General features: G+C 39.2%; 1 protein-coding gene across 1 annotated transcript in view; it reads left to right on the top strand.

Annotated features, from left to right (window-relative positions):
* Positions 1 to 20,012, top strand: part of HSPA4 (heat shock protein family A (Hsp70) member 4) — a 45,389-nt gene extending 25,377 nt beyond the window's left edge. Inside the window, exons 8-19 of the mRNA XM_005661654.3 lie at positions 3,389 to 3,465; positions 4,659 to 4,810; positions 5,312 to 5,418; positions 5,833 to 5,966; positions 6,938 to 7,119; positions 8,093 to 8,182; positions 11,065 to 11,217; positions 12,100 to 12,225; positions 13,536 to 13,643; positions 15,745 to 15,864; positions 17,214 to 17,375; positions 17,856 to 20,012. Coding sequence (XP_005661711.1) covers positions 3,389 to 3,465; positions 4,659 to 4,810; positions 5,312 to 5,418; positions 5,833 to 5,966; positions 6,938 to 7,119; positions 8,093 to 8,182; positions 11,065 to 11,217; positions 12,100 to 12,225; positions 13,536 to 13,643; positions 15,745 to 15,864; positions 17,214 to 17,375; positions 17,856 to 18,059 — 1,615 coding nt within the window. The 3' untranslated portion in view covers positions 18,060 to 20,012. The remainder of the gene's footprint in view (positions 1 to 3,388; positions 3,466 to 4,658; positions 4,811 to 5,311; positions 5,419 to 5,832; positions 5,967 to 6,937; positions 7,120 to 8,092; positions 8,183 to 11,064; positions 11,218 to 12,099; positions 12,226 to 13,535; positions 13,644 to 15,744; positions 15,865 to 17,213; positions 17,376 to 17,855) is intronic.

A 20,481-nucleotide genomic window follows, 5' to 3' on the forward strand; every position in this document is an offset into this window, starting at 1 on the left:
ATGTGCATGTATTATACATGAGTTAACAGTTTTCATAAACCTAAATTCAGGGCAAATCGCTTTAATGCAGAATTATACTGAATTTGCTTTAGTCATTGATCATAAATTGGTGGTTTTTTTTTTTTTTTTTTTTTTTAGGGCCACACTGTGGCATATGGAAGTTCCCAGGCTAGGGTTTGAATCAGAGCTGCAGCTGCTGTCCTATACCACAGCCACAGCAACGCAGGATCTGAGCCTTGTCTTTGACCTACACCATAGCTTATTATGGCAATACCAGATCCTTAACCCACTGAGCGAGGCCAGGTATTGAACCCACATCCTAATGGATACTAGCCGGGCTAGTTTTCAGTTCTATAGCTAGGAGTGGAATTGCTGGGTCATATGGTAGTCATGTTTGGCTCTTTGAGGAGTTGCCATACTGTTTTCAGTGTGTCCAGTACATCTCTAGTGGATGTGCATACTTCCCTTCTAAAAGTTCAGAAATACGTAATTTACACAAAAATGAGTAAAATAGAGTTACGTATGATTCAGCAGTTCCACTCCTAGGTATATGCCCAGGAGAAATGAAAGCAAATCTACATTTGTAGTTTTGCAGCTGTAGTTCCAGTTCAAACCCTAGCCTGGGTAGGGCAACAATGGATCAATCCTTAACCCACTGAGTGAGGCCAGGGATGGAGCCCGAATCCTCATGGATACTAGTTGGATTCATTTCCACTGAGTCATGATGGGAACTCCCATCAGTTTTATTATTTTATTATTATTATTAGTTTTTGCTTTTTAGGGCCGCGCCTGTTGCATATGGAGGTTCCCAGGCTAGTGGTTGAATTGGAACTACAGCTGCTGGCCTACACCACAGTCACAGCAACGCTGGATCAAAGCCGTATCATGTCTTCGATCTATAGTACAGCTCACGGCCACTCTGGATCCTTAACCCACTGATCGAGGCCAGGGATGGAACCCAGAACCTCATGGTTACTAGTTGGATTCATTTCCACTGCGCCATGATGGGAACTCCCCATAAATTTTATTTTTTAATGCATCTAAGAGCCAGTAACAAATGTTTATCTACACATTTAAGCATTTTAAATAGAGTTTGACTTTGCTGCGTTTCAACAATTCCATACATCTTTGTAAACTACTACTTTCATCATCATTTGGAAAGATTTTCTCAGGCCTTCATACCTGAGGTAGCCACTGATTAGGTTTTCATTTTTTGGGGGGATGGGGATGGGGCATAGATTACGTTTACTTATTTTAGGATTTTTTATAAATGGAATCATACAGTATTTGGTCTTTTTGTGTAAGATTTGTTTTGCTTAGTATAAAACTTGAGATTCATTTAGTTGTTGCATCTATCATTTGTTCCTTCTTGTATATTGCTGCCTAGTATGACATTGTAGGTTTATTATTTTTTTTCCTATTTCTCACTACTGTTTCCTAGTATGACATTGTAGATTTATCATTTTCTCCTATTAATGGACACTGGCTCTTTCTAGTTTTTTTGCTGTTAGAAATAAAACTGTCATTTAAAATTGCTACCAAAATCAGAGTTTTGGTTGCTATATGTGGTAACCAATATTGGTATTAGGTGTCTTGAATTTTTACCATTCTGGTGAGTGTAATTCTCTACCTCTATACTGTTTTTCTTTTTTTTTTGAGATGTAATTCATAAGTCACACATTTAAAGTATATAATTCAGTAGATTTTAATATATTACCACCCATTACCACAAGACAATTTTAGAATATTTTTATCACTACATAAAGTCTAAATGGCTATCAGTCTATGAAAAGATATTGAGGAACCTTATTAAATGCATATTTCTAAGCAAAAAAAAGTCAGTCTGAAGAGGTTATATACTGCATGATTCCAACTACATGACATTCTAGAAAAGGCAAAACTATGGAGATAGTGAAAAGATCAGTGGTTGGCTGGGGTTCGGTGGAAGGGAGGAATGAATCGATAGAATTCAGAGGATTTTTAGAGCAGCGAAACTATTCAGTGTGATACTGTAATGGTGAATACTTACACATTTGTCAAACACTGTAGAACCCTAATTTATACTGTCGTATCAATATTGGCTCATCTTTTGTTAGAAATGTATGTAATGCAGGATGTTAGTAGAGAAGCTGGGTGGAGGGGGTAAGCGGTATGTGGGAGTTCTCTGTACTTTGTGTTATTTCTTCGTAAACCTAAATTGGAGTTCCCATTGGGGCTCAGCAGTAAGAAACCCAGTTAGGATCCATGAGGAAGTGATTTCGATCCCTGTCCTCACTCAGTGGGTTAAGGATCTGGCGTTGCCATGATCTGTGATGTAGGTCACAGACACAGCTTGGATCCTGCGTTGCTGTGGCTGTGTGTAGGCCGGCAGCTGCAGCTCTAATTTGACCCCTAGCCTGGGAACTTCCATTTACTGCGGGTGTGGCCCTTAAAAAAAAAAAAAAAAAAAAAAACCACCCCCAAAGTGTATTAATTGAAGGGAAAAAAAACCAACAACCCTGTACCCAATAGCTGTCTTTCCCTGGCTCCCCCCCACCCCAGCCGTAGACAGTTGTTAATCTATGGATTTACCAGTTCCGAACATTTCATATAAATCAAGTTAGTCATATATGTTCTTGGAGCTCTCTTGTGGAGCAACAGATTAAGGATCCATTGTTGTAACTGCCTAGCTTGGGTCCCTGCTGTGGCTTGGGTTTGATCTCTGGCCCAAGAGCCAAAAAAACCTTCATAAAAACCACCCCATATTCTTTTGTGATTGGCTTATTTCATTTAGCATAGTGTTTTCAGAGTTTGTCCGTGTTCCCACATGTATTAATCCCTTTTATTGTTATCATTCCTTTTTGCCTTTAGGATTTTTTGCACTTTTTTGCTTGTTACGCATAATGCTGCTGTGAACATTCATGTGCAAGTTTTCGTTTGATCCTATTTTCCATTGTCTTGAATAGATACCTAGGGTGGAATTGCTGGGTAATGTGGGAACACTGTTTAATATTTTGAGTAATTGCCAAACTCTTTTACAAAGTGGCTACATCATTTTCTATTCCTACCAGGAATGTTTGCCTGATCTAATCTCTTTCCATCCTTGCCAGTACTTGTTTTTCTCTGTCTCCCCCCCCCCCCCCATTTTTGGCCACTCCTCGACATAAGGAGTTCCCAGGCCAGAGATCAGATTTGAGCCGTATTTGTGACTTAAGCCACAGCTATGGCAATGATGGATCCTTAACCCATCATGCTGGTTCCGAGATGTCGAACCTGTGACCAAGTGCTCCCAAGATGCTGCCGATCCCATTGTGCCACAGTGGGAACTCCTATCCTATAAATGTTTATAACCATTTATTCCACATAAAAGTGGAATGTGATTTAACTTACTGTTTTTTTTTTTTCACAGAGGCAAATTTCTGGAGATGTGTGATGATCTCTTAGCTAGAGTGGAGCCACCGCTTCGCAGTGTTTTGGAACAGGCCAGTAAGTATATTTGTGATTGAATTGTTCATCTCAGGCTCTTTGGAAAATGTTGTTAATTGCTTTTCCCCCCAGTTTTACAAATTTTCATTGCATGAATTATTGCAGTGCTGTATTAAACTTCTTTCATCTCTACCTTTCCCCTAGAGTGTACCCCCACGCCCACCCCACCTCAAGTTATTTTTGATGATAGTTTCTGGGGAAATCTAATAGTTTTCCTAGGAAACCTAATTCAGATTCAGAGATGGATTTAATCTCAGTTATTTCATAGTGGTAGTAATTGTCTTTAGCAGTGTTGCTGTGGTAGTCTTAGAGGTTTTTCTGCCAGTGAATATTTTGCTGAGTAATAAGGGAAGATAGGATAACCATATACTTCATTGAATAGAATGCTTTAATGTTGTCTGGTGTAAGTTTACTTTAAAAATACATGACTGATACTGCAAAACCTTGACAAGCTTTCCCTAGAGTCCACTCTTGTGTTGTTGCTAACTGTTTGATAGTGTTGAGATGTACTGTAATCTTAACACAAGCTCAGCTCTTAAGTCAGAATGAGTATGACAGGTGGGCATGTTCTTTCTATACCGCCACAGCCCATTTCTTTAAATAGTCCTTCTCAACAAATTGTCAGTGTTTGTTTCAGGAAACCAGAGCTATTTTATGAGTGCTGTGGAGCCTTGGTGTGTACCATCTTTTCTTCTGATATAAGAAGACTGTACCTGTGTCATAGTCGGGACTAAGCTTATGCTTTGGATGGAGTGCTGAAGTGGCTAGATGTGCATCTGAATACCCCCTTTTTTTTTCATCCCATGTCGGAAAATCTAATATTTTGAGGCCCTTCTTTTTTTTTTTTTTTAAATGGCTAGTTTAACTGTTGATGTTTTAACAGCTAATTGTGTGAGACTGTTTCTGAGATTGCTCTTCTTATACAGTCTTAAGATGTTAGGTATTCCTGGCCCTCACATCTTAAGTCCTGATATTGTTGTCCCTGCCTTCATTTTGAGTGTCAAAACATAACTCCCTGCATCCAGATGGCACATAACTGTGTGTGCATGTTGTGGTGGTGGTGGTGGAAGGGGGGGGGAATGGCCAGGTTTTGTTAAATATCTGAGTTAATGTTGTGATTTATATTGATCTTATATTTCAGTATAATTTACAGATCTAAAAAAATCTAAATGGTTCCAATTGTTTTAAAATAGGGTTAAAGAAAGAAGATATTTATGCAGTGGAGATAGTTGGTGGTGCAACACGTATCCCTGCAGTGAAAGAGAAGATCAGCAAATTTTTTGGTAAAGAACTTAGTACAACACTAAATGCTGATGAAGCTGTTACTCGAGGCTGTGCATTGCAGGTGAGCTTGCTTTTTTTCACAGGTAGCCATTTATAGGTATTATAACAATATAGTAGCGGTTTTATGTATCCAGCTAGTCTGAGATTAGCTCAGAGTAATCTTAAGGTTTAAGATTCTGAAACTTTTGTTTTAAAATTCACGTCTTAGGTGGCATTCATAAATGGAATTTTACTCTGTAACATGTAGTAAGATGTGTAGTTTACTAAAAACATAGGTAAACCTGAAACACCACTAGAATTTGGCATATTTGTTGTATGAAGTAGTCTTTTACAATCGTTAAATAAAGGTTGAGGTTAATGGAAAAATGAAAAAGAGTAGCTAGATTTTATAAGTAATTTGACAAATGATAGATATTTATAAAACCACTTATTTATATACTATAAATTAATGTAAATATTTAAAAATCATTGATGGCCTCTGAAGTTATTATTATTAGGTCTTTTAATAATTGGTTCATGATGTCTACTTGCCAAATGGAATTTTTAAAAATTACTATTCTAGTGTGCAATCTTATCGCCTGCTTTCAAAGTCAGAGAATTTTCTATCACTGATGTAGTACCATATCCAATATCTCTGAGATGGAATTCTCCAGCTGAAGAAGGATCAAGGTAATAATGTTTACTAAATATTTTTATACTTAAACGTTAAGGTTGAGTAAAATAATACTCTTGATTTCAACTTTTTAAAAATTTATAATATTTTGTTAATAGTGCATGAAACAAAGTGATTACTTACTTTAGTCACAGGATAAGTTTGTGTCCTTATTAGTTTCCTATATTTGATCCTGCTGAAATAATTGGTGGCTTTTGTGTACTGATTGAAGTGTATGTATATATATATTTAAAACTGACACTGTATATACACATGCACATTTTTTTCCCCCTTGCAAACTCTTATAATCTGGAAGTGATACCAGTTGATAAGAGTAACTAGAGCTGTACAATAATTTTAAGCCTAGAATACATGGCTAAAAGTGTTAGAAATGTCCTAAATTTGTGTTTTTGTCTTTTCCCTCCATTTAGTGACTGTGAAGTCTTTTCAAAAAATCATGCTGCTCCTTTCTCTAAAGTACTCACATTTTATAGAAAGGAACCTTTTACTCTTGAGGCCTATTATAGCTCTCCTCAGGATTTGCCCTATCCAGATCCTGCTATAGGTAAGCAAAGAGTTAGGGATTTAAATTAAAAAAAAAGTGTACTTGGGCGAACTGGGATAGCAAAGCAAGTACAGTTTGCTGAAATTTGAGTATATTAGATCACAGGAAAACCCTCTTTCCTCTTGTTACTAGATTTAGAACCAGCAAGGTGGTCATTACTTAATTGAATCTCTCTATTGTGGGCTGTAGTTCTTGGTTAATACACATGATTGTTAACACCTTGTGCATAATGTGGTGCTATTTACCAGAAAGAGTTGAAGAGCTTTGGGTCTGACTCTAACATAAGAGTTACAGTATATGCAAAAAATAATCAGGAACTTGTGCTATCAGTATCATAGGTTATGGACCCATGTTGGCTTGAGTCTTCATTGACTCTGAGAGAAACTTAGAATCTGGAAATAATACCAGTGGAGGAGAGAGTTACATGATAATTACAGACCTAGAATACATGGGTAAAGTATTAGGAATATCCTGAATGGCACTTAGACGCTTGGAAAGTTACCTATTGCATTTTCCTCATTTGTAAAATAGCAGTAAGTATGATAGCTAATAATACTTAACAAATTTTTATGAGTTAGAAAACAGAAGCAAAACCTTGGTATAGTAGCCGAATCTGGAAATGGCTAAGTGGTAAGCAGTATGGGATCATTGGGATTTTTCAGTAGAGGAGAATGTGGCAAATCTGTTTTAGGATCTTCACGGGCAGTAGCACATAAAGATGACAGTTTGAAGGGTTAGGAGATACTCGAATCCTTAGGTGGAACAAGATAATAAGAGTTTGACTATATGTGAGATTCAGGAATTCTGATGATTTAACAAAGTTCTGAGCATGCACACTTTGCGAATTTCGAAGTATCACGTTACTGACCTTTCATTGAAAATGGATGTAACCTGGCAGTATGAGCATATGTTTGTATTTGAATTCATCCTCTTAGGTTATTTGCTCTCTTTTGTCTTTCATATGTCCCTAGCTCAGTTTTCAGTTCAGAAAGTCACTCCTCAGTCTGATGGCTCCAGTTCAAAAGTGAAAGTCAAGGTTCGAGTAAATGTCCATGGCATTTTCAGTGTGTCCAGTGCATCTCTAGTGGAAGTGCACAAGTTTGAGGAAAATGAGGAACCGATGGAAACAGATCAGAATGCAAAGGAGGAAGAGGTAATGCGGACAATTTTATGCCATTTTTGGCCGTTTATAATGGTTCAGAGGTGACAGTTGTGTAGAAATTCTGGCAAAAAAGATTGGGAGATAAAGTTGCTGAGGGTAGGTCTGCATGCATCTCGTTTCCCCATCATGTGTAAACTACTGCAAAATATTTATACAGAATTTACATAGAAATGGAACATAGTTGGCTTCCTCCTTCTTAATTTGAGTTATTCTTGGTTCTTTCTAATTACTGGAGAATGCTGAATCTCAATCGATTATTTTCACAGGTAGCATAGAATTCACACTCATTTGTTGCAGTGAGTTTTGTCCTTATTGTGTATCAAAGTCAAAGCTTTTTAAAACCTGAGATGTTTTGGTTTCATTCCCACAGACTTTGTTCGAGTTGCTCTGGACCAGGGCCCAAGTATCAGTTTTGAAAGCCTCCTAGGTCATTCTAATGTGCTGTAGGCATTGAAAGCCAGTGTGATGCGGGGTCTCTACAGGCTTCTCCTTTCTTTATCAGTACCTTCAGGCTTTGTTCTTTTAACAGAATTTTCATGGTGTCCATCTCTCCTAAGGCACATAATGATGTACTCTTCAGAATGGAAAGGCTGAGGAAGCCTAGGCGTGAGGAAGCTAGGAGAAACTCATGCTCTGTCCAGATTTTACTGTGTTACGTATTGCTGCTCTGTGTACTTAGTGCTGTGGTTTACAAAGTAGTCGTACAGCCACTCTTACTTATTATAAGGGCAGGGCAGGTGTTGTCACAACTGTACAGATGTATTAACTGAGCTCCAGAGAGGAAAAATTCCGTATTCTAAGTGTAACATAGGTGTCAATAGCTGGAATTTGAGTCTGGGTTGTCTGATTGCTGGTGATTGAGCAGGAATTCCATATGGGGTGATTTTGCCAATGTGTCCTGAAGGTTGCATAGTCTTTCACTAGTATATCCTAGTTTCAGGATTTGGTGTGACCTGTTTTTCAGAAGATGCAAGTGGACCAGGAGGAACCACATGTTGAAGAGCAACAGCAGCAGACACCAGCAGAAAATAAGGCAGAGACTGAAGAAATGGAGGTATAACTTGTGTTTTAGAGTGTGATTTGCAGCCTCTTTATGTTACACACTTTGGCTGAGCTATTATGTCTTGGAAGGGAGTTAGATTAGAAATCTTCATTTATTTGAACCGTCCTAAAGCAAGGCTTTGTAGTGTGTTTGGAAGGTACTATTGGCAAGATGGTCTTGAAAGTTTAGTTGGATGTTTGTGAAAAGTAAGTACTCAGAAGCCTTGTTCTTACTAGGCTAGTGAGTGGTTCATCACGAGGCTGGTTCCTGAATGGCTGTTACTAATAGCCATCCTACCCATAATTTACTCTTTACTAATAAACAATGAAACATGGTTTTTTCAAATTTTGTCAGCTCTGAAACTTGTCTTTTTGTTGCAGTATACCATTTATAATAGTAATGTATTGAAATATATTTTGTAAATAATGATATTTATTCTAGGTATTTAAATGAATATGAAAAAATTTTGGATCCTTTACAACCTGTTCTTTAACTTTTTTTTTTTTGCTTTTTAGGGCAGCACTCATGGCACATGAAAGTTCCCAGGCTAGGGGTTGAATTGGAGCCACAGCTGTGGGCCTGTGCCACAGCCACAGCAACATGAGATCTGAGCTGCGTCTGTGACCTACACCACACCTCACAGCAACGCCGGATCCTTAACCTACTGAGCAAGGCCAGGGATCGAACCCGCATCCTCATGGATCCTAGTTGGGTTTGTTAACCACTGAACCACGAAGGGACCTCCCAACTCTAACTTTAAAGTTTTCATGTTTGAATTTTGTTGTCAGCATTGAAAATAGGTTTTCTTTCAAATCACTTATGGTACTGCAGTGTATAAACTCACTTTCTAAGGTATTTCTGATTGTGGCATTTAAAAAAGTTTGGTAGAGCCTTTAGGAGGCTTAAGTCTCTTACCCATTTTCATATCAGCTAATTAATTTTAATTACTTTTTTTTAGCTGTGCAAGTAATTTTAAAAAGGAAAATAACGGGCAGAGGAAACCATGCTCACAGATGCTTTAGTGTACTCCAGGCCTTTTCCAGGGTGGAAGAACGAACTGTTACTGTCTGGGTTGGGGTAGCAGAGGGAGAGAGCAGTACTTATTTCCTGTGTTTGTGAAGGTGGGAGAGGAGAAAGGAGAGGTGGACCCCAACCTCCCTCACCCAAAGCCATGGAGCTGTGGGCAGTTTTATGGAGCTTGTTCTTTAAATTCCTTCCATGAGGTGGCTTGGGAACTGACACCTTTCATGTGTCGTTTCTAAGGGAAATACAAGTAATACATAAGTTTCAGCCCTGACTTAGGATTTGGACAGGAGGTGAGGACATGACTGAAATCTTGGCATATGTCATAGAGCAAATGGTATTCCCGATGAATTTGAAAGTTACAAATAAAAAATAAAAAATAATTGGAATGAGTTATTTTTCTAATCTCTTGATCAGCAGGAGCTTTCACAGCATAAAAGCAGTGGAAGTCATCACAAATAAAAAGATGGATAGATTCAACAATAAAAACTTGCATAGACAAAAATTGGAAAATTAGAAAAAAAACTGGAGGAGTCAATTGGATGAAAAAGAAATCACTCACATCCCAAGAGAGCTGTGGATAAAATATGTCTAGGCATTTGGAAGAAATAAGTATGCCTTATAAGTGGTAAAAAAAGATTATTGGCCCAACAAAAATAATCGTGGAAATAAATTCCTGTTGTAGCCTTGGTACGGTGGAATGGATTCCCTTTCTTCTTGTGAGAATTACTACTTGTGAGAATGTAAATAAGTACAGACAGGGAGTTTCTGTTGTGGCTCAGTGGGTTACCAACTCGACTAGTGTCTGTGAGGACTCGGGTTTGATCCCTGGCCTCACTCAGTGAGTTAAGGATCTGGCATTGCTGTGAGCTGTGATGTAGGCTGCCAGCTGCTGCTCTGATTCCACCCCTAGTCCTAGGTGAGGCCCTAAAATGACCAAAAAAATGTAAGTACAGGTACTCTGGAAGTCATATTGCTGTTGTGTTTCATATGCTCTCCCCACTGATTTCCCATGCATATTTGTGTGTTTAGATGAGAGTGGAAGAAATTAGAGAATATTTAATTTCTTAATTAAATATTAATTAAGGGAATAATTAGATATTAATTAGAGAATAATTAATTCTCTAATAAGAATTAGAGAATATTTAATAATGGTTATATGTTGACAGTGGTATTATGGGCGGTTGTTTTGTAGGTATGTATGTATTTATATGTTAAGTATGTGTGTGTATGTATGTGTTGGATTATAAGTATATATGTGTAATCAATCAGTAGTGTTAAGTATAATCACTTTGTGGTGGAGTCAATCTCTAGAACTTGTCCATCGTTTTTTTTTTTTTTTTTCTTCCATCTTTTTAGGGCCTCACCTGTGGCATTTGGAAGTTCCTGGGCTAGGGGTTGAATAGGAGCTGCAGCTGCCGACCTACACCACAGCCACAGCAGTGCGGGATCCAAACCGTGCCTGTGACCTACACCACAGCTCATGGCAACACTGGATCCTTAACCCACTGAGTGAGGCCAGGGATCAAAACTGCATCCTCATGGATACTAGTCAGGTTCATTACTGCTGAGCCAGGATGGGAACTGCTCTAGAGCTTTTTCATCTTGTCACACTGAAACTGTACCTATTAAACAGCAATTCCTCATTCCTCTATCACTCTTGCCCCTACCTACTTGCAACCACCATTCCTTTCTGTCTCTGTGGATTTGACTCCTCATATAATATTTATATTTTTGATTTTCCAGATATTGTAAGAAAACTAAAAAAAAGGCAAAATAAGCATTTGAAATGTGACCCATTTGGAAGTTTGAGTCTGTTTATTTTTTTTTCTTTTGAGTCTGTTTATTCTTAATGCTTTCTGTTATTTTAGACCTCTCAAGCTGGATCAAAAGACAAAAAGATGGACCAACCACCTCAAGCCAAGAAGGCAAAAGTGAAGACTAGTACTGTGGACCTGCCAATTGAGAATCAGCTATTATGGCAGATAGACAGAGAGATGCTCAACTTGTACATTGAAAATGAGGTGGTTATTTTAAGTCTTCTAGAACAATAAGCAAAAAAAATAAAAAGAATGTGATCATAGTGTTCAAACTCTGTGTTGCGTGACCTTTATGCATTTTAGGTTGTTTGGAGTTTGAGAGCAGTTGTAGTGTTGGGGTACTGGAGGGTGAATTTAATAGATCCCATGTAACATCAGAATTCTTTTATGGTCTTAGGTCTTTATTGCTAAAAACTCTGTTATGAGATCTTTGATATTTAGAGGAAGTGTCATTCATGTTTGGGGGTGTGAGCTTTGTTGTTCACTAGAGGTGGGGATGTTTGAGGCCAGGGTCAGGGAAGTTGATTGGTGGGAGAGATCACATTAGCATTAATGACAGCACTGTCTTGTTTATTAGTTCTTTCCCCTGTTGCCACTCAAGATGTAACTAGTTAGGGTGAGTGATGCTAGGTTTGGGACCCTGGAGCACAGTTACTTGGTTAATTTTTGTCTCTGAGGTTTCTTATGATATATGCATTGATCTTAGAATAATTTTGTTTTATGGAAACTTTAGCATCCATACTGTATGAATAATTTGATTTTTTTGGGTATGTACTATAAGCAGAGTGATACCTACCTTGTGAAATTACGCTAATTGTTTCTTAAAGTTTTCTTTTCTTGAATTATTTTCCTTACTTTTGCTTTTGAGTTTCTGTATCTTGGTATTCTCCTGCTCTTTTTTCTAAGCCTACTCCCAGAACTCTCCCTTGATCTCCCTAATTGACTGGTGACCAGTGCTTCCAGCTCTTTTCTCTTGAATGATTTAAAAAGATTTGAGGGAGAAGGCTTCTGTGCTTTTATAGTTATATTACGTAATTAAGAGGTCATTGTCTTAGTTTTCTGAATGTCTAACTATACTCTTCACAGGGTAAGATGATCATGCAGGATAAACTGGAGAAGGAGAGGAATGATGCTAAGAACGCGGTGGAAGAATATGTGTACGAAATGAGAGACAAGCTTAGTGGCGAGTATGAGAAGTTTGTGAGTGAAGATGTAAGTATGTGCCACAGTGTTCCGGCTTAGGTGTTTCTGGGAACATCCTTAAATGTAGTGACAGGGGAAGTTTGCATCTGGGTTGACAATAAAATGATGAAAAATAAACTTTTTTGGGAGAAGAGTTTTATATTATTTTATTTTTTGTTAGTGGAGTGTTTCCCAAAGGTTTGTCTTTGTGAATTATTCTTTTTTTGGTGTATCACTTTTTGATACATTTGCATGCTATTATTTACCTAGTATTTTTTTTTTTTTGTCTTTTTGCCTTTTCTAGGGCCGCTCCCACAGCATATGGAGGTTCCCAGGCTAGGGGTCTAATTGGAGCTGTAGCCGCCAGCCTACGCCAGAGCCACAGCAACGCGGGATCCGAGCTGCGTCTGCGACCTACACCACAGCTCACAAAAACGCCGGGTCCCCAACCCACTGAGCAAGGCCAGGGATCAAACCCGCAACCTCATGGTTCCTAGTTGGATTTGTTAACCACTGCGCCACGACAGGAACTCCAAACCTAGTATTTTTTTTTAAATCAGCTCATGTTCCCCTGTTTTTTTACCTCACTTCTTAAAAAAAATTCAGATATAATTGGCATATAACTTTGTTAGTTTCAGGTGTACAACATTATAATTTGATGTTTGTGTACATTATGTTTTTTTCTTTTTTCTTTTTTTTTTTGTCTTTTTTCTTGGGCTGCACCCTCGGCATATGGAGGTTTCCAGGCTAGGGTCAAATCGGAGCTGTAGCCACCGGCCTACACCACAGCCACAGCAACACCTGATCCGAACTGCATCTGCAACCTATAGCACAGCTCACGGCAACGCTGGACCCTTAACTTACTGAGCAAGGCCAGGGATCGAACTCGAAACCTCCTGGCTCCTAGTCAGATTTGTTAACACTGAGCCATGACGGGAACTCCCCTGTGTGCATCATGAAATGATCACCACAGTAAGTCTGGTTAAACGTCTGTCACTACACATACCTAGGACGTTTTCTTTTGATGAGCATTTCCAGGATTTACTCTTAGCAGCTTTCATATATGCAACACAGTATGACTAACTCTGTAATTGTAACTCACTTATTTTTAAATTCTGAAATTTTCAAACATATCCAAAGGTCCCCCACAGTGGAGAAAATAACATAATGATCACCCCTGTACCTATACTGTTTTGTCAGTTTTATTTTCTATACTCCAGTCACCCCACTTGACCATATTTTAAAGCAAGTCCAGATATATCACAGTCTGTACCTGTTTTTTCATTCGTCAATCAGTTGATGTTCGATTGACCTGATTACAATGTTTCCTTCATGTTTAGGATCGTAACACTTTCACCCTGAAACTAGAAGATACTGAAAATTGGTTGTATGAGGATGGCGAAGACCAGCCAAAGCAAGTTTATGTTGATAAATTGGCTGAATTAAAAGTAAGTGACTCTTGAAAGCAGAAATACGCTGAATCCATGCTCTCGGTTCCATGGGGAGGATCTCAAAATTGAGAGGAATTGGGGGGGGGATGGTACGCATGTTCCTGGGCAAGGGGTGGACAAGCCGCAGGCAGCAGTGACAATGCCGATCTTTAACTCTGTGAGACTCAAGTGAACTCCAAGAGCTGTATTTCTTATCACTTAGGTTCATTATCTTTCTCACATTTAGAATTTCATGTTAACAAAACAACTTTCTACAAATTTATTTAGGCTTGAAATATTTCACTGAATTGCAGATTGTGTTCTTGGTGTCAGAGGTTGGAAGACTGGCAAGATGTGTCCATGTCCTAAAGGCACCTGCAGCGCAGTTGGGCGAGGCCTGTGCTTATGGCTTTGATTCTCAGTAGAGCAGAAGCCTCTGGTTTTATATTTGAACGATCTGATGGTTACACCTCACAGTTAAAAGTACAAAGAGTTATTTAAAGTTGAGGCCTTTGGTTTGGAGAAAGATGTAAATGCGCAAGAATGACTTTGTATTTCTTTGGGTTGCTTAGTTTCTTGTCAAACTGGGACTCTGACTTCTGGAGTGGAATTGCTCAAGGACAGTGCCCTGGAAACTGTAGTTTCCTGACATTCTGGCAGCAATATTTAAAAACCTCCAGTGAGATCCTTCTGATTGAATTTTTTTCTTCCTTTTCTTTTTAGGGCCGCACCCACAGCATTGGGAAGTTCTCAGGCTAGGGGTCGAATCGGAGCTACAGCTGCTGGCCTGTGCCATAGCCACAGCAACATGGGATCCGAGCTGCATCTGTGGCCTATGCCACAGCTTCCAGCAATACCGGATCCTTAACTCACTGAACGAGGTCAGGGATTGAACTCACATCCTCATGGATACTAATTGGGTTTGTTACCGCTGAGCCATGATGGGAGCTCCCCCCATTGAATTTTTTACTTACTTTTTATTATGGGAGATACCTAACACATGCAAATAGAATAATCGCTTCAACTGTTGTCAGTTTATGTCCAGTCGGCTTCATTTCTATTCTTTTGCACTCCCAGGGTATATTTAATTCCTAAATATTTCAGTATGTATTTAAAAGAAAATGTAACTTTGTGATGGAACATGGTGGAAGATAATGGGAGAAAGAAAATGTATATATATATATATATGTGTGTGTGTGTGTGTATATATATGGCTGGGTTAATTTGCTGTACACCGGAAATTGACAAAACATTGTAAAATTAACTATAATAGAAAAAATAAAAATAAAAAAATGTAATCTTAAGCTATCACACACATAAAAATTCCGTGATATTGTCACCATTAATATCACCATATGTTCATTCAGATTTTAGGTTCAGCTGTTTGGTAAAATTATTTTTTACCTTTGTTTGCCTCAGGATCCAAATAAGGTCCATTCCATTTTGTGGATAAGTCTCTTAAATTTGTGTCTGTAGTTCTGCTTCCATCATTTCTCCTTCCTTACTTAGTTAATGAGAAAACTGGATCATTTGTCCTGCGGCATTTATTTCCAGTTTGGATTTTGTCCATTTTCACCTCTGTGATGTTTAATCTTATTTTGTAAGTTGAACGTTAGAGCTAGAGGCTTTTTCAGATAACAGGTTTAAAATGTTTTTTTTCCCCCAAGTGTATTCATATATAGTGTTGTATATCACTATCAGGTAGCACCTAATTTTTGGTTGTCTCCTAATTTGAGAATTAGCGCTCAGGTGACAATTGAAATGACTCCACATGGAATAATATTGAGGTATATTCTCATGTAGCCTAGAGATTACATTTCACTGGCCTGGGGAAAAGTATTGAACTTAAATATAGAGCATGGAGGTTAAGTGTAATTTTTTTTTTTTTTTTTGGTGGGATTGGGGGGCATGTCTGAGACTTGCAGAAGTTTCTGGGACAGGGATTGAACTCACTCCATAGCAGTAACCTGAGCCACAGCAGGGACAATGCTGGATCCTTAACCCACTAGGCCACCAAGGAATTCCAAATGTATTTTAATTCATAATCTTAGTAGAAAAATATTACTCTGATAGTTTAAACTCCCCCCTGAAGAATTTGTGTATTCTTTCTTCTGTTAAGAATCTAGGTCAGCCTATTAAGATACGATTCCAGGAATCTGAAGAAAGACCAAAATTATTTGAAGAACTAGGGAAACAAATCCAACAGTATATGAAAGTAATCAGCTCTTTCAAGAACAAGGTATCCTTTTTTTTCTCCCCACTTCTCTGCTATTATATTTGTAGAGTTGAGTTTTGAGACATTGACCTAGCAGTTTTTTTCTCTTCTCTTTAGCTGTTGTTTAATAATAATAGTTTTCTGTTTGGATGTTAGTATAATATATTTTATAGACGCTTACTAAGAACCCTGGGATTTGTTATTTCTCTTCAATAATAAGTGGACTCTGGAATTGAGCAAAATTATTTGGTTTTCTTTACTCCTTCCGTTCTTAGAACACAGTAGGCAAATAATTTGGTTTGCGATGCAGAGGTAGGACTGTCTCAACAATAAACTACTCCATTTTTTGAGTACTATGCGATAGACACCCGTAAATATATTATCTCATTAAATCCACACAGTAGCCTTATGAAGTAGGTCGTTATACCAACTCTTATAGATAATTTCTGATGTCTTTAGTCCTCACACAAGGTTACTGTTGGGGGAGCTGGGATTTGGCTTGAGGTCTGATTCTGAAGTTTAATAATTTGGTTAACTCTCTACTACAGGTTGTTGATGATTGTCAGTGTTAGAAAATTTAAGACAGATAAATTGAGCTGTTCCCAGCATGTAGAAATTGCTGGGCTAAGGATTGAACCTGTGCCACAACAGCAACCCAAGCCGCTGCAATGATAACGCTGCTGTGCCATGAGAATTTTCCCTCAATTTTTTTTTTTTTAAATTTAAAAATGCTTGTGAAAGGCATCCTTTAAAAAATTGTATTTTTTAAATTATTTTGGTTCCTAATCAGGATGCCTACACCTCAGGTTTCGTATTCGATGACATGTAATTTTTTTTGCATTGTGAAGTTGTTACAAGCATGTGTTGTTTATACTGTTGAAGCCTTTATTTCTTTTTCTTTTTCTTTTTTTCTTTAGGGTTGCAGCTGTAGTATATGGAAGTTCCCAGGCTAGGGGTGGAATTGGAGCTACAACAACGCCAGATCTGAGTCGAGTCTGTGACCTACACTGTAGCTCATTGCAGTGCCAGGTCCTTTAACCCACTGAGCGAGGCCAGGCTCGAACCGACATCCTCGTCGCTCCTAGTTGGATTTCTCACCTGAGCCGCAATGGGAACTCCTGTTGAAGCCTTTAAATTGCTGCCTTATGTATGCTTTTGGCTTTTAAATGTATTTCCTTAGTGTTTAAAGAACTGGGATTACTTTTCTTTTATTGGATTTTTAAGAAATTGGATGTCTCTTTAGCTTGTGAGGCTAGACACGCTTCATTCTGGGGAAGCTTGTAACTTGGAAAGAAGGTGGAGAACTAGGCGATGTTGACGTAGGGAGAATATCATCATCCTCTGACACTCTTCTGGTTGGCCACTGCTTACAGGAGGACCAGTATGACCATTTGGATGCTGCTGACATGGTGAAGGTGGAAAAAAGCATGAATGAGGCCATGGAGTGGATGAATAACAAGCTGAATCTGCAGAACAAGCAGAGTCTGACCGTGGATCCAGTTGTCAAGGCAAAAGAGATTGAAGCTAAAATTAAAGTAATTTATTTATTAAAAAATTTTTTTTTTCTTTTTGTCTTTTTAGGGTCACACCCTTGGCACATGGAGGTTCCCAGGCTAGGGGTCTAATTGGAGCTGTTGCCACCGGCCTGCACCAGAGCCACAGCAACACCAGATCTGAGCTGCGTTTGCGACGTACACCACAGCCCATGGCAACGCCAGATCCTCAACCCACTGAGCAAGGATCGAACCCACAACCTCATGGTTCCTAGTCGGATTCGCTTCTGCTGCGCCACAACGGGAACTCCAAATTAATTTTTGATTTGAAAGATTTAACAGTCTTCTTGTCAGCCTCATTTATTATTAGTAATCCTTAAAGTGACATTTAGGAGAGAGTTTCATTGTAACTTCGCTTATCATGGCTTGGGGATTGGGTGGGAGAGGGTAGACTTGGATTTTAGTGTGTCATGTAAAATTTGTTATTTTACGAGAAACCAGTTTTCTTTCCTGTTGTTCTAGGAGCTGACGAATATCTGTAACCCCATAATTTCAAAGCCCAAACCCAAAGTTGAACCTCCAAAAGAGGAGCAAAAAAATGCAGAGCAAAATGGACCAGTGGATGGACAAGGAGACAGCCCAGGCCCTCAGGCTTCTGAGCAGGGTACAGACACAGCTGTGCCTTCGGATTCAGACAAGAAGCTTCCTGAAATGGACATTGATTGATTCCAACAATTGTTTATATTAAAACAGACTATTATAAAGCTTTAAGTTGTCAACTTTGTTCTAAATATCAACTAGAGCAATTAAATACTGGAGATTTCCTAGTCAGTTTTTAGGGGATTCTGGGGGACGGGATATAGGTAATGTATGGAGCATTTTGACTTCTAAATAGTTAGATACAGAAATGAAGTGCATTGTATCTTTTTCATAATGGTACTATTTAGAAGCCCAGTTAGTTATACTGAGCTTATGCTTTATTCCTTTTGTTTAATCATGCTTATACAAAGAGAAGTTTGTTTTAGAAAGTTGAGCTATAGCTATACCTAGCTATCAAGCAGACTTTTTGTTATGACATATATGGCAGGAACTCTAATTGTGCTTCAAAAATCTGCTGTGGACAGTGCCACAAAGACTCCCTGCCTGGGCTGGGGCTGGGGCTGGGGGCACGCTCTGCCTCTGTTTCTGAGGGCCAGAGCATGGCATGGATTGACGGAACAATGGAGGTGTGCTCTGAGCTTCTTCACGTGTCACCACTTGGTGACTCCAACACCTGTCTCCTCTTCCCCCATTAAAGGAGCTCCCATGACAAATGCCACGTGCTGCTCTTGGGAACATGCACCCTTTCACCTGGAGCAAGTTAATGGAGGATTTTGGGCCTAGAGGCTCTAACTGAGAATGTCCGTTCCTGAAGATATGTTCACTAACACCCTAAGCATCAACGTCTACATAAGTTTCTCTTCAGAGGGTTAGATTTGGGTAGATGTACTGTTGGCTATAGGCATGGTAAATTTAACTAGGAATTGATTCTTGTTAATTATGGTGTAAAGATTTGTATCCTGGCCTGCTTATTCAGGTGAGAGATGTGCTATGTAAATTTGAGGTATAGCTTGAAGTCCTAGGACAAGAGTTAAAAGTAACTTTTAGCTCATTCACAATCACTTACGCGTCAAGTGTTAATATCTGTCATGAGTCTGCCATTTTTTAATGTGTTAAACAGCTGACAGATCATATAAAAAACTAAGATGCACTGGATTGTACTAGATGAGTCTGAAATTTGTGTTCAAGTGTGGTGCCTGACTTTAGCAACACCTCATTCGTGCTGTGCAGCCAATGTCAGGAACACCAAAGCATTCCCCGCGGCTGCCCTTTGGGCAGTGTTGATAGTGAGGCATTTTGGAAACTAAGGGAAGCCTGTAGTATTAGAGGCCAGAGCTGATACCTGCCTTAGGAACTGTTAGAAGTTTTGTTGGTTGCGTTTTGGACTTTTGTAAAAATTGTTAATCTGTATAACAGAGTGCTTCTCTGTTACTTTTGGCCTATGGTGTTAGAAATAAGATTATACCTTGCATATTTAGAAGAAGTTTCTGTCCATCTGTGCACTGTTACAAGCTCTGAAGTGCTATTATACACGTTGCCGAGAGGAGGAAGGTGGAAGTTTATGATGGAGTGTGAGCATGCGTGGGAGCCTCGCAGCACTAGGATTGGCCCTGTTCTTAGAGCATCCTCTCTCCATTCTCTACCTGTCCTGCTTCACGAGTTCCAGCTGGCCTGCTGTGAGGCCAAGAGCTGCTTTGGAGTGCTGGCTGCAGGATTAAGCCAATTCTTATGCAACTGACTCAGTCCTTAATGGCCATTTCTTCTCAAAGTTTTTGTGTGTGTGTGGGGGAGGGTGTGGGTGTTGGAATGGGGGTCAATTTGACGTTTAAAGTTTAAACTAGAAGTAAGATGACGTGGTCTGCGTGCTCTCTGTTTAGACAGGCTTGAAGACCCATTGGACTTACATGGAGGCCAGGCCAGTGAGTGGTAATTGATGACTTGTGTGCAGACAAGCATTTATCCAGATTGCGTTTGTTAAAAGCTCCAAATTACATTCTTACACAAAAGAAAAAAAACATTCAGTAAACATGAGACACATTTAGGAGAACTTAATAAAAAGAAACCTGTCTTACACTCAAAGAAATGGTTTTCTTAATTTCCTAATGAGGGGTGTGTGTGTGTGGGTGGGTGTGTGTGTGGATGTTTGTGTGTTTTCAATAAAAACTTTCCTCTACAGGTAAGCCTCCTGTTGGCGAAATTCCAGGTCATTAGCTTGTCAGAGACCTCCCCATTCTGAAGACCGTTGGAGGCACTGCATACCGGGGGGCAAGAAGTTCTCTTTCCATGCTTACACCCCATGTTGGGTCTTGGCCCAGGTCTCTGATTGAGGAATCCCTGCCTTGCTTCTGTGACTGGGCCTTGTTTTGAGGGTTTTGACAATAGCAGGAAGTGGGTTATGGCCCCACAAAGGCCAGGGCCTGCCCCTTCTGAGAGTAAGACATGGCCCAACTAGTGCTAGTGACGGCGGATAGGTGATGTGTATGTATGCTTGCGTGTGTGGGGGTGCACATGTGAGGCGGTGTTGTGTTGAAAGGGGGGTGAAGCCGTC

The sequence above is a fragment of the Sus scrofa genome, chromosome 2, assembly GCF_000003025.6.
Source record: "Sus scrofa isolate TJ Tabasco breed Duroc chromosome 2, Sscrofa11.1, whole genome shotgun sequence".
NCBI lineage: Eukaryota > Metazoa > Chordata > Mammalia > Artiodactyla > Suidae > Sus > Sus scrofa.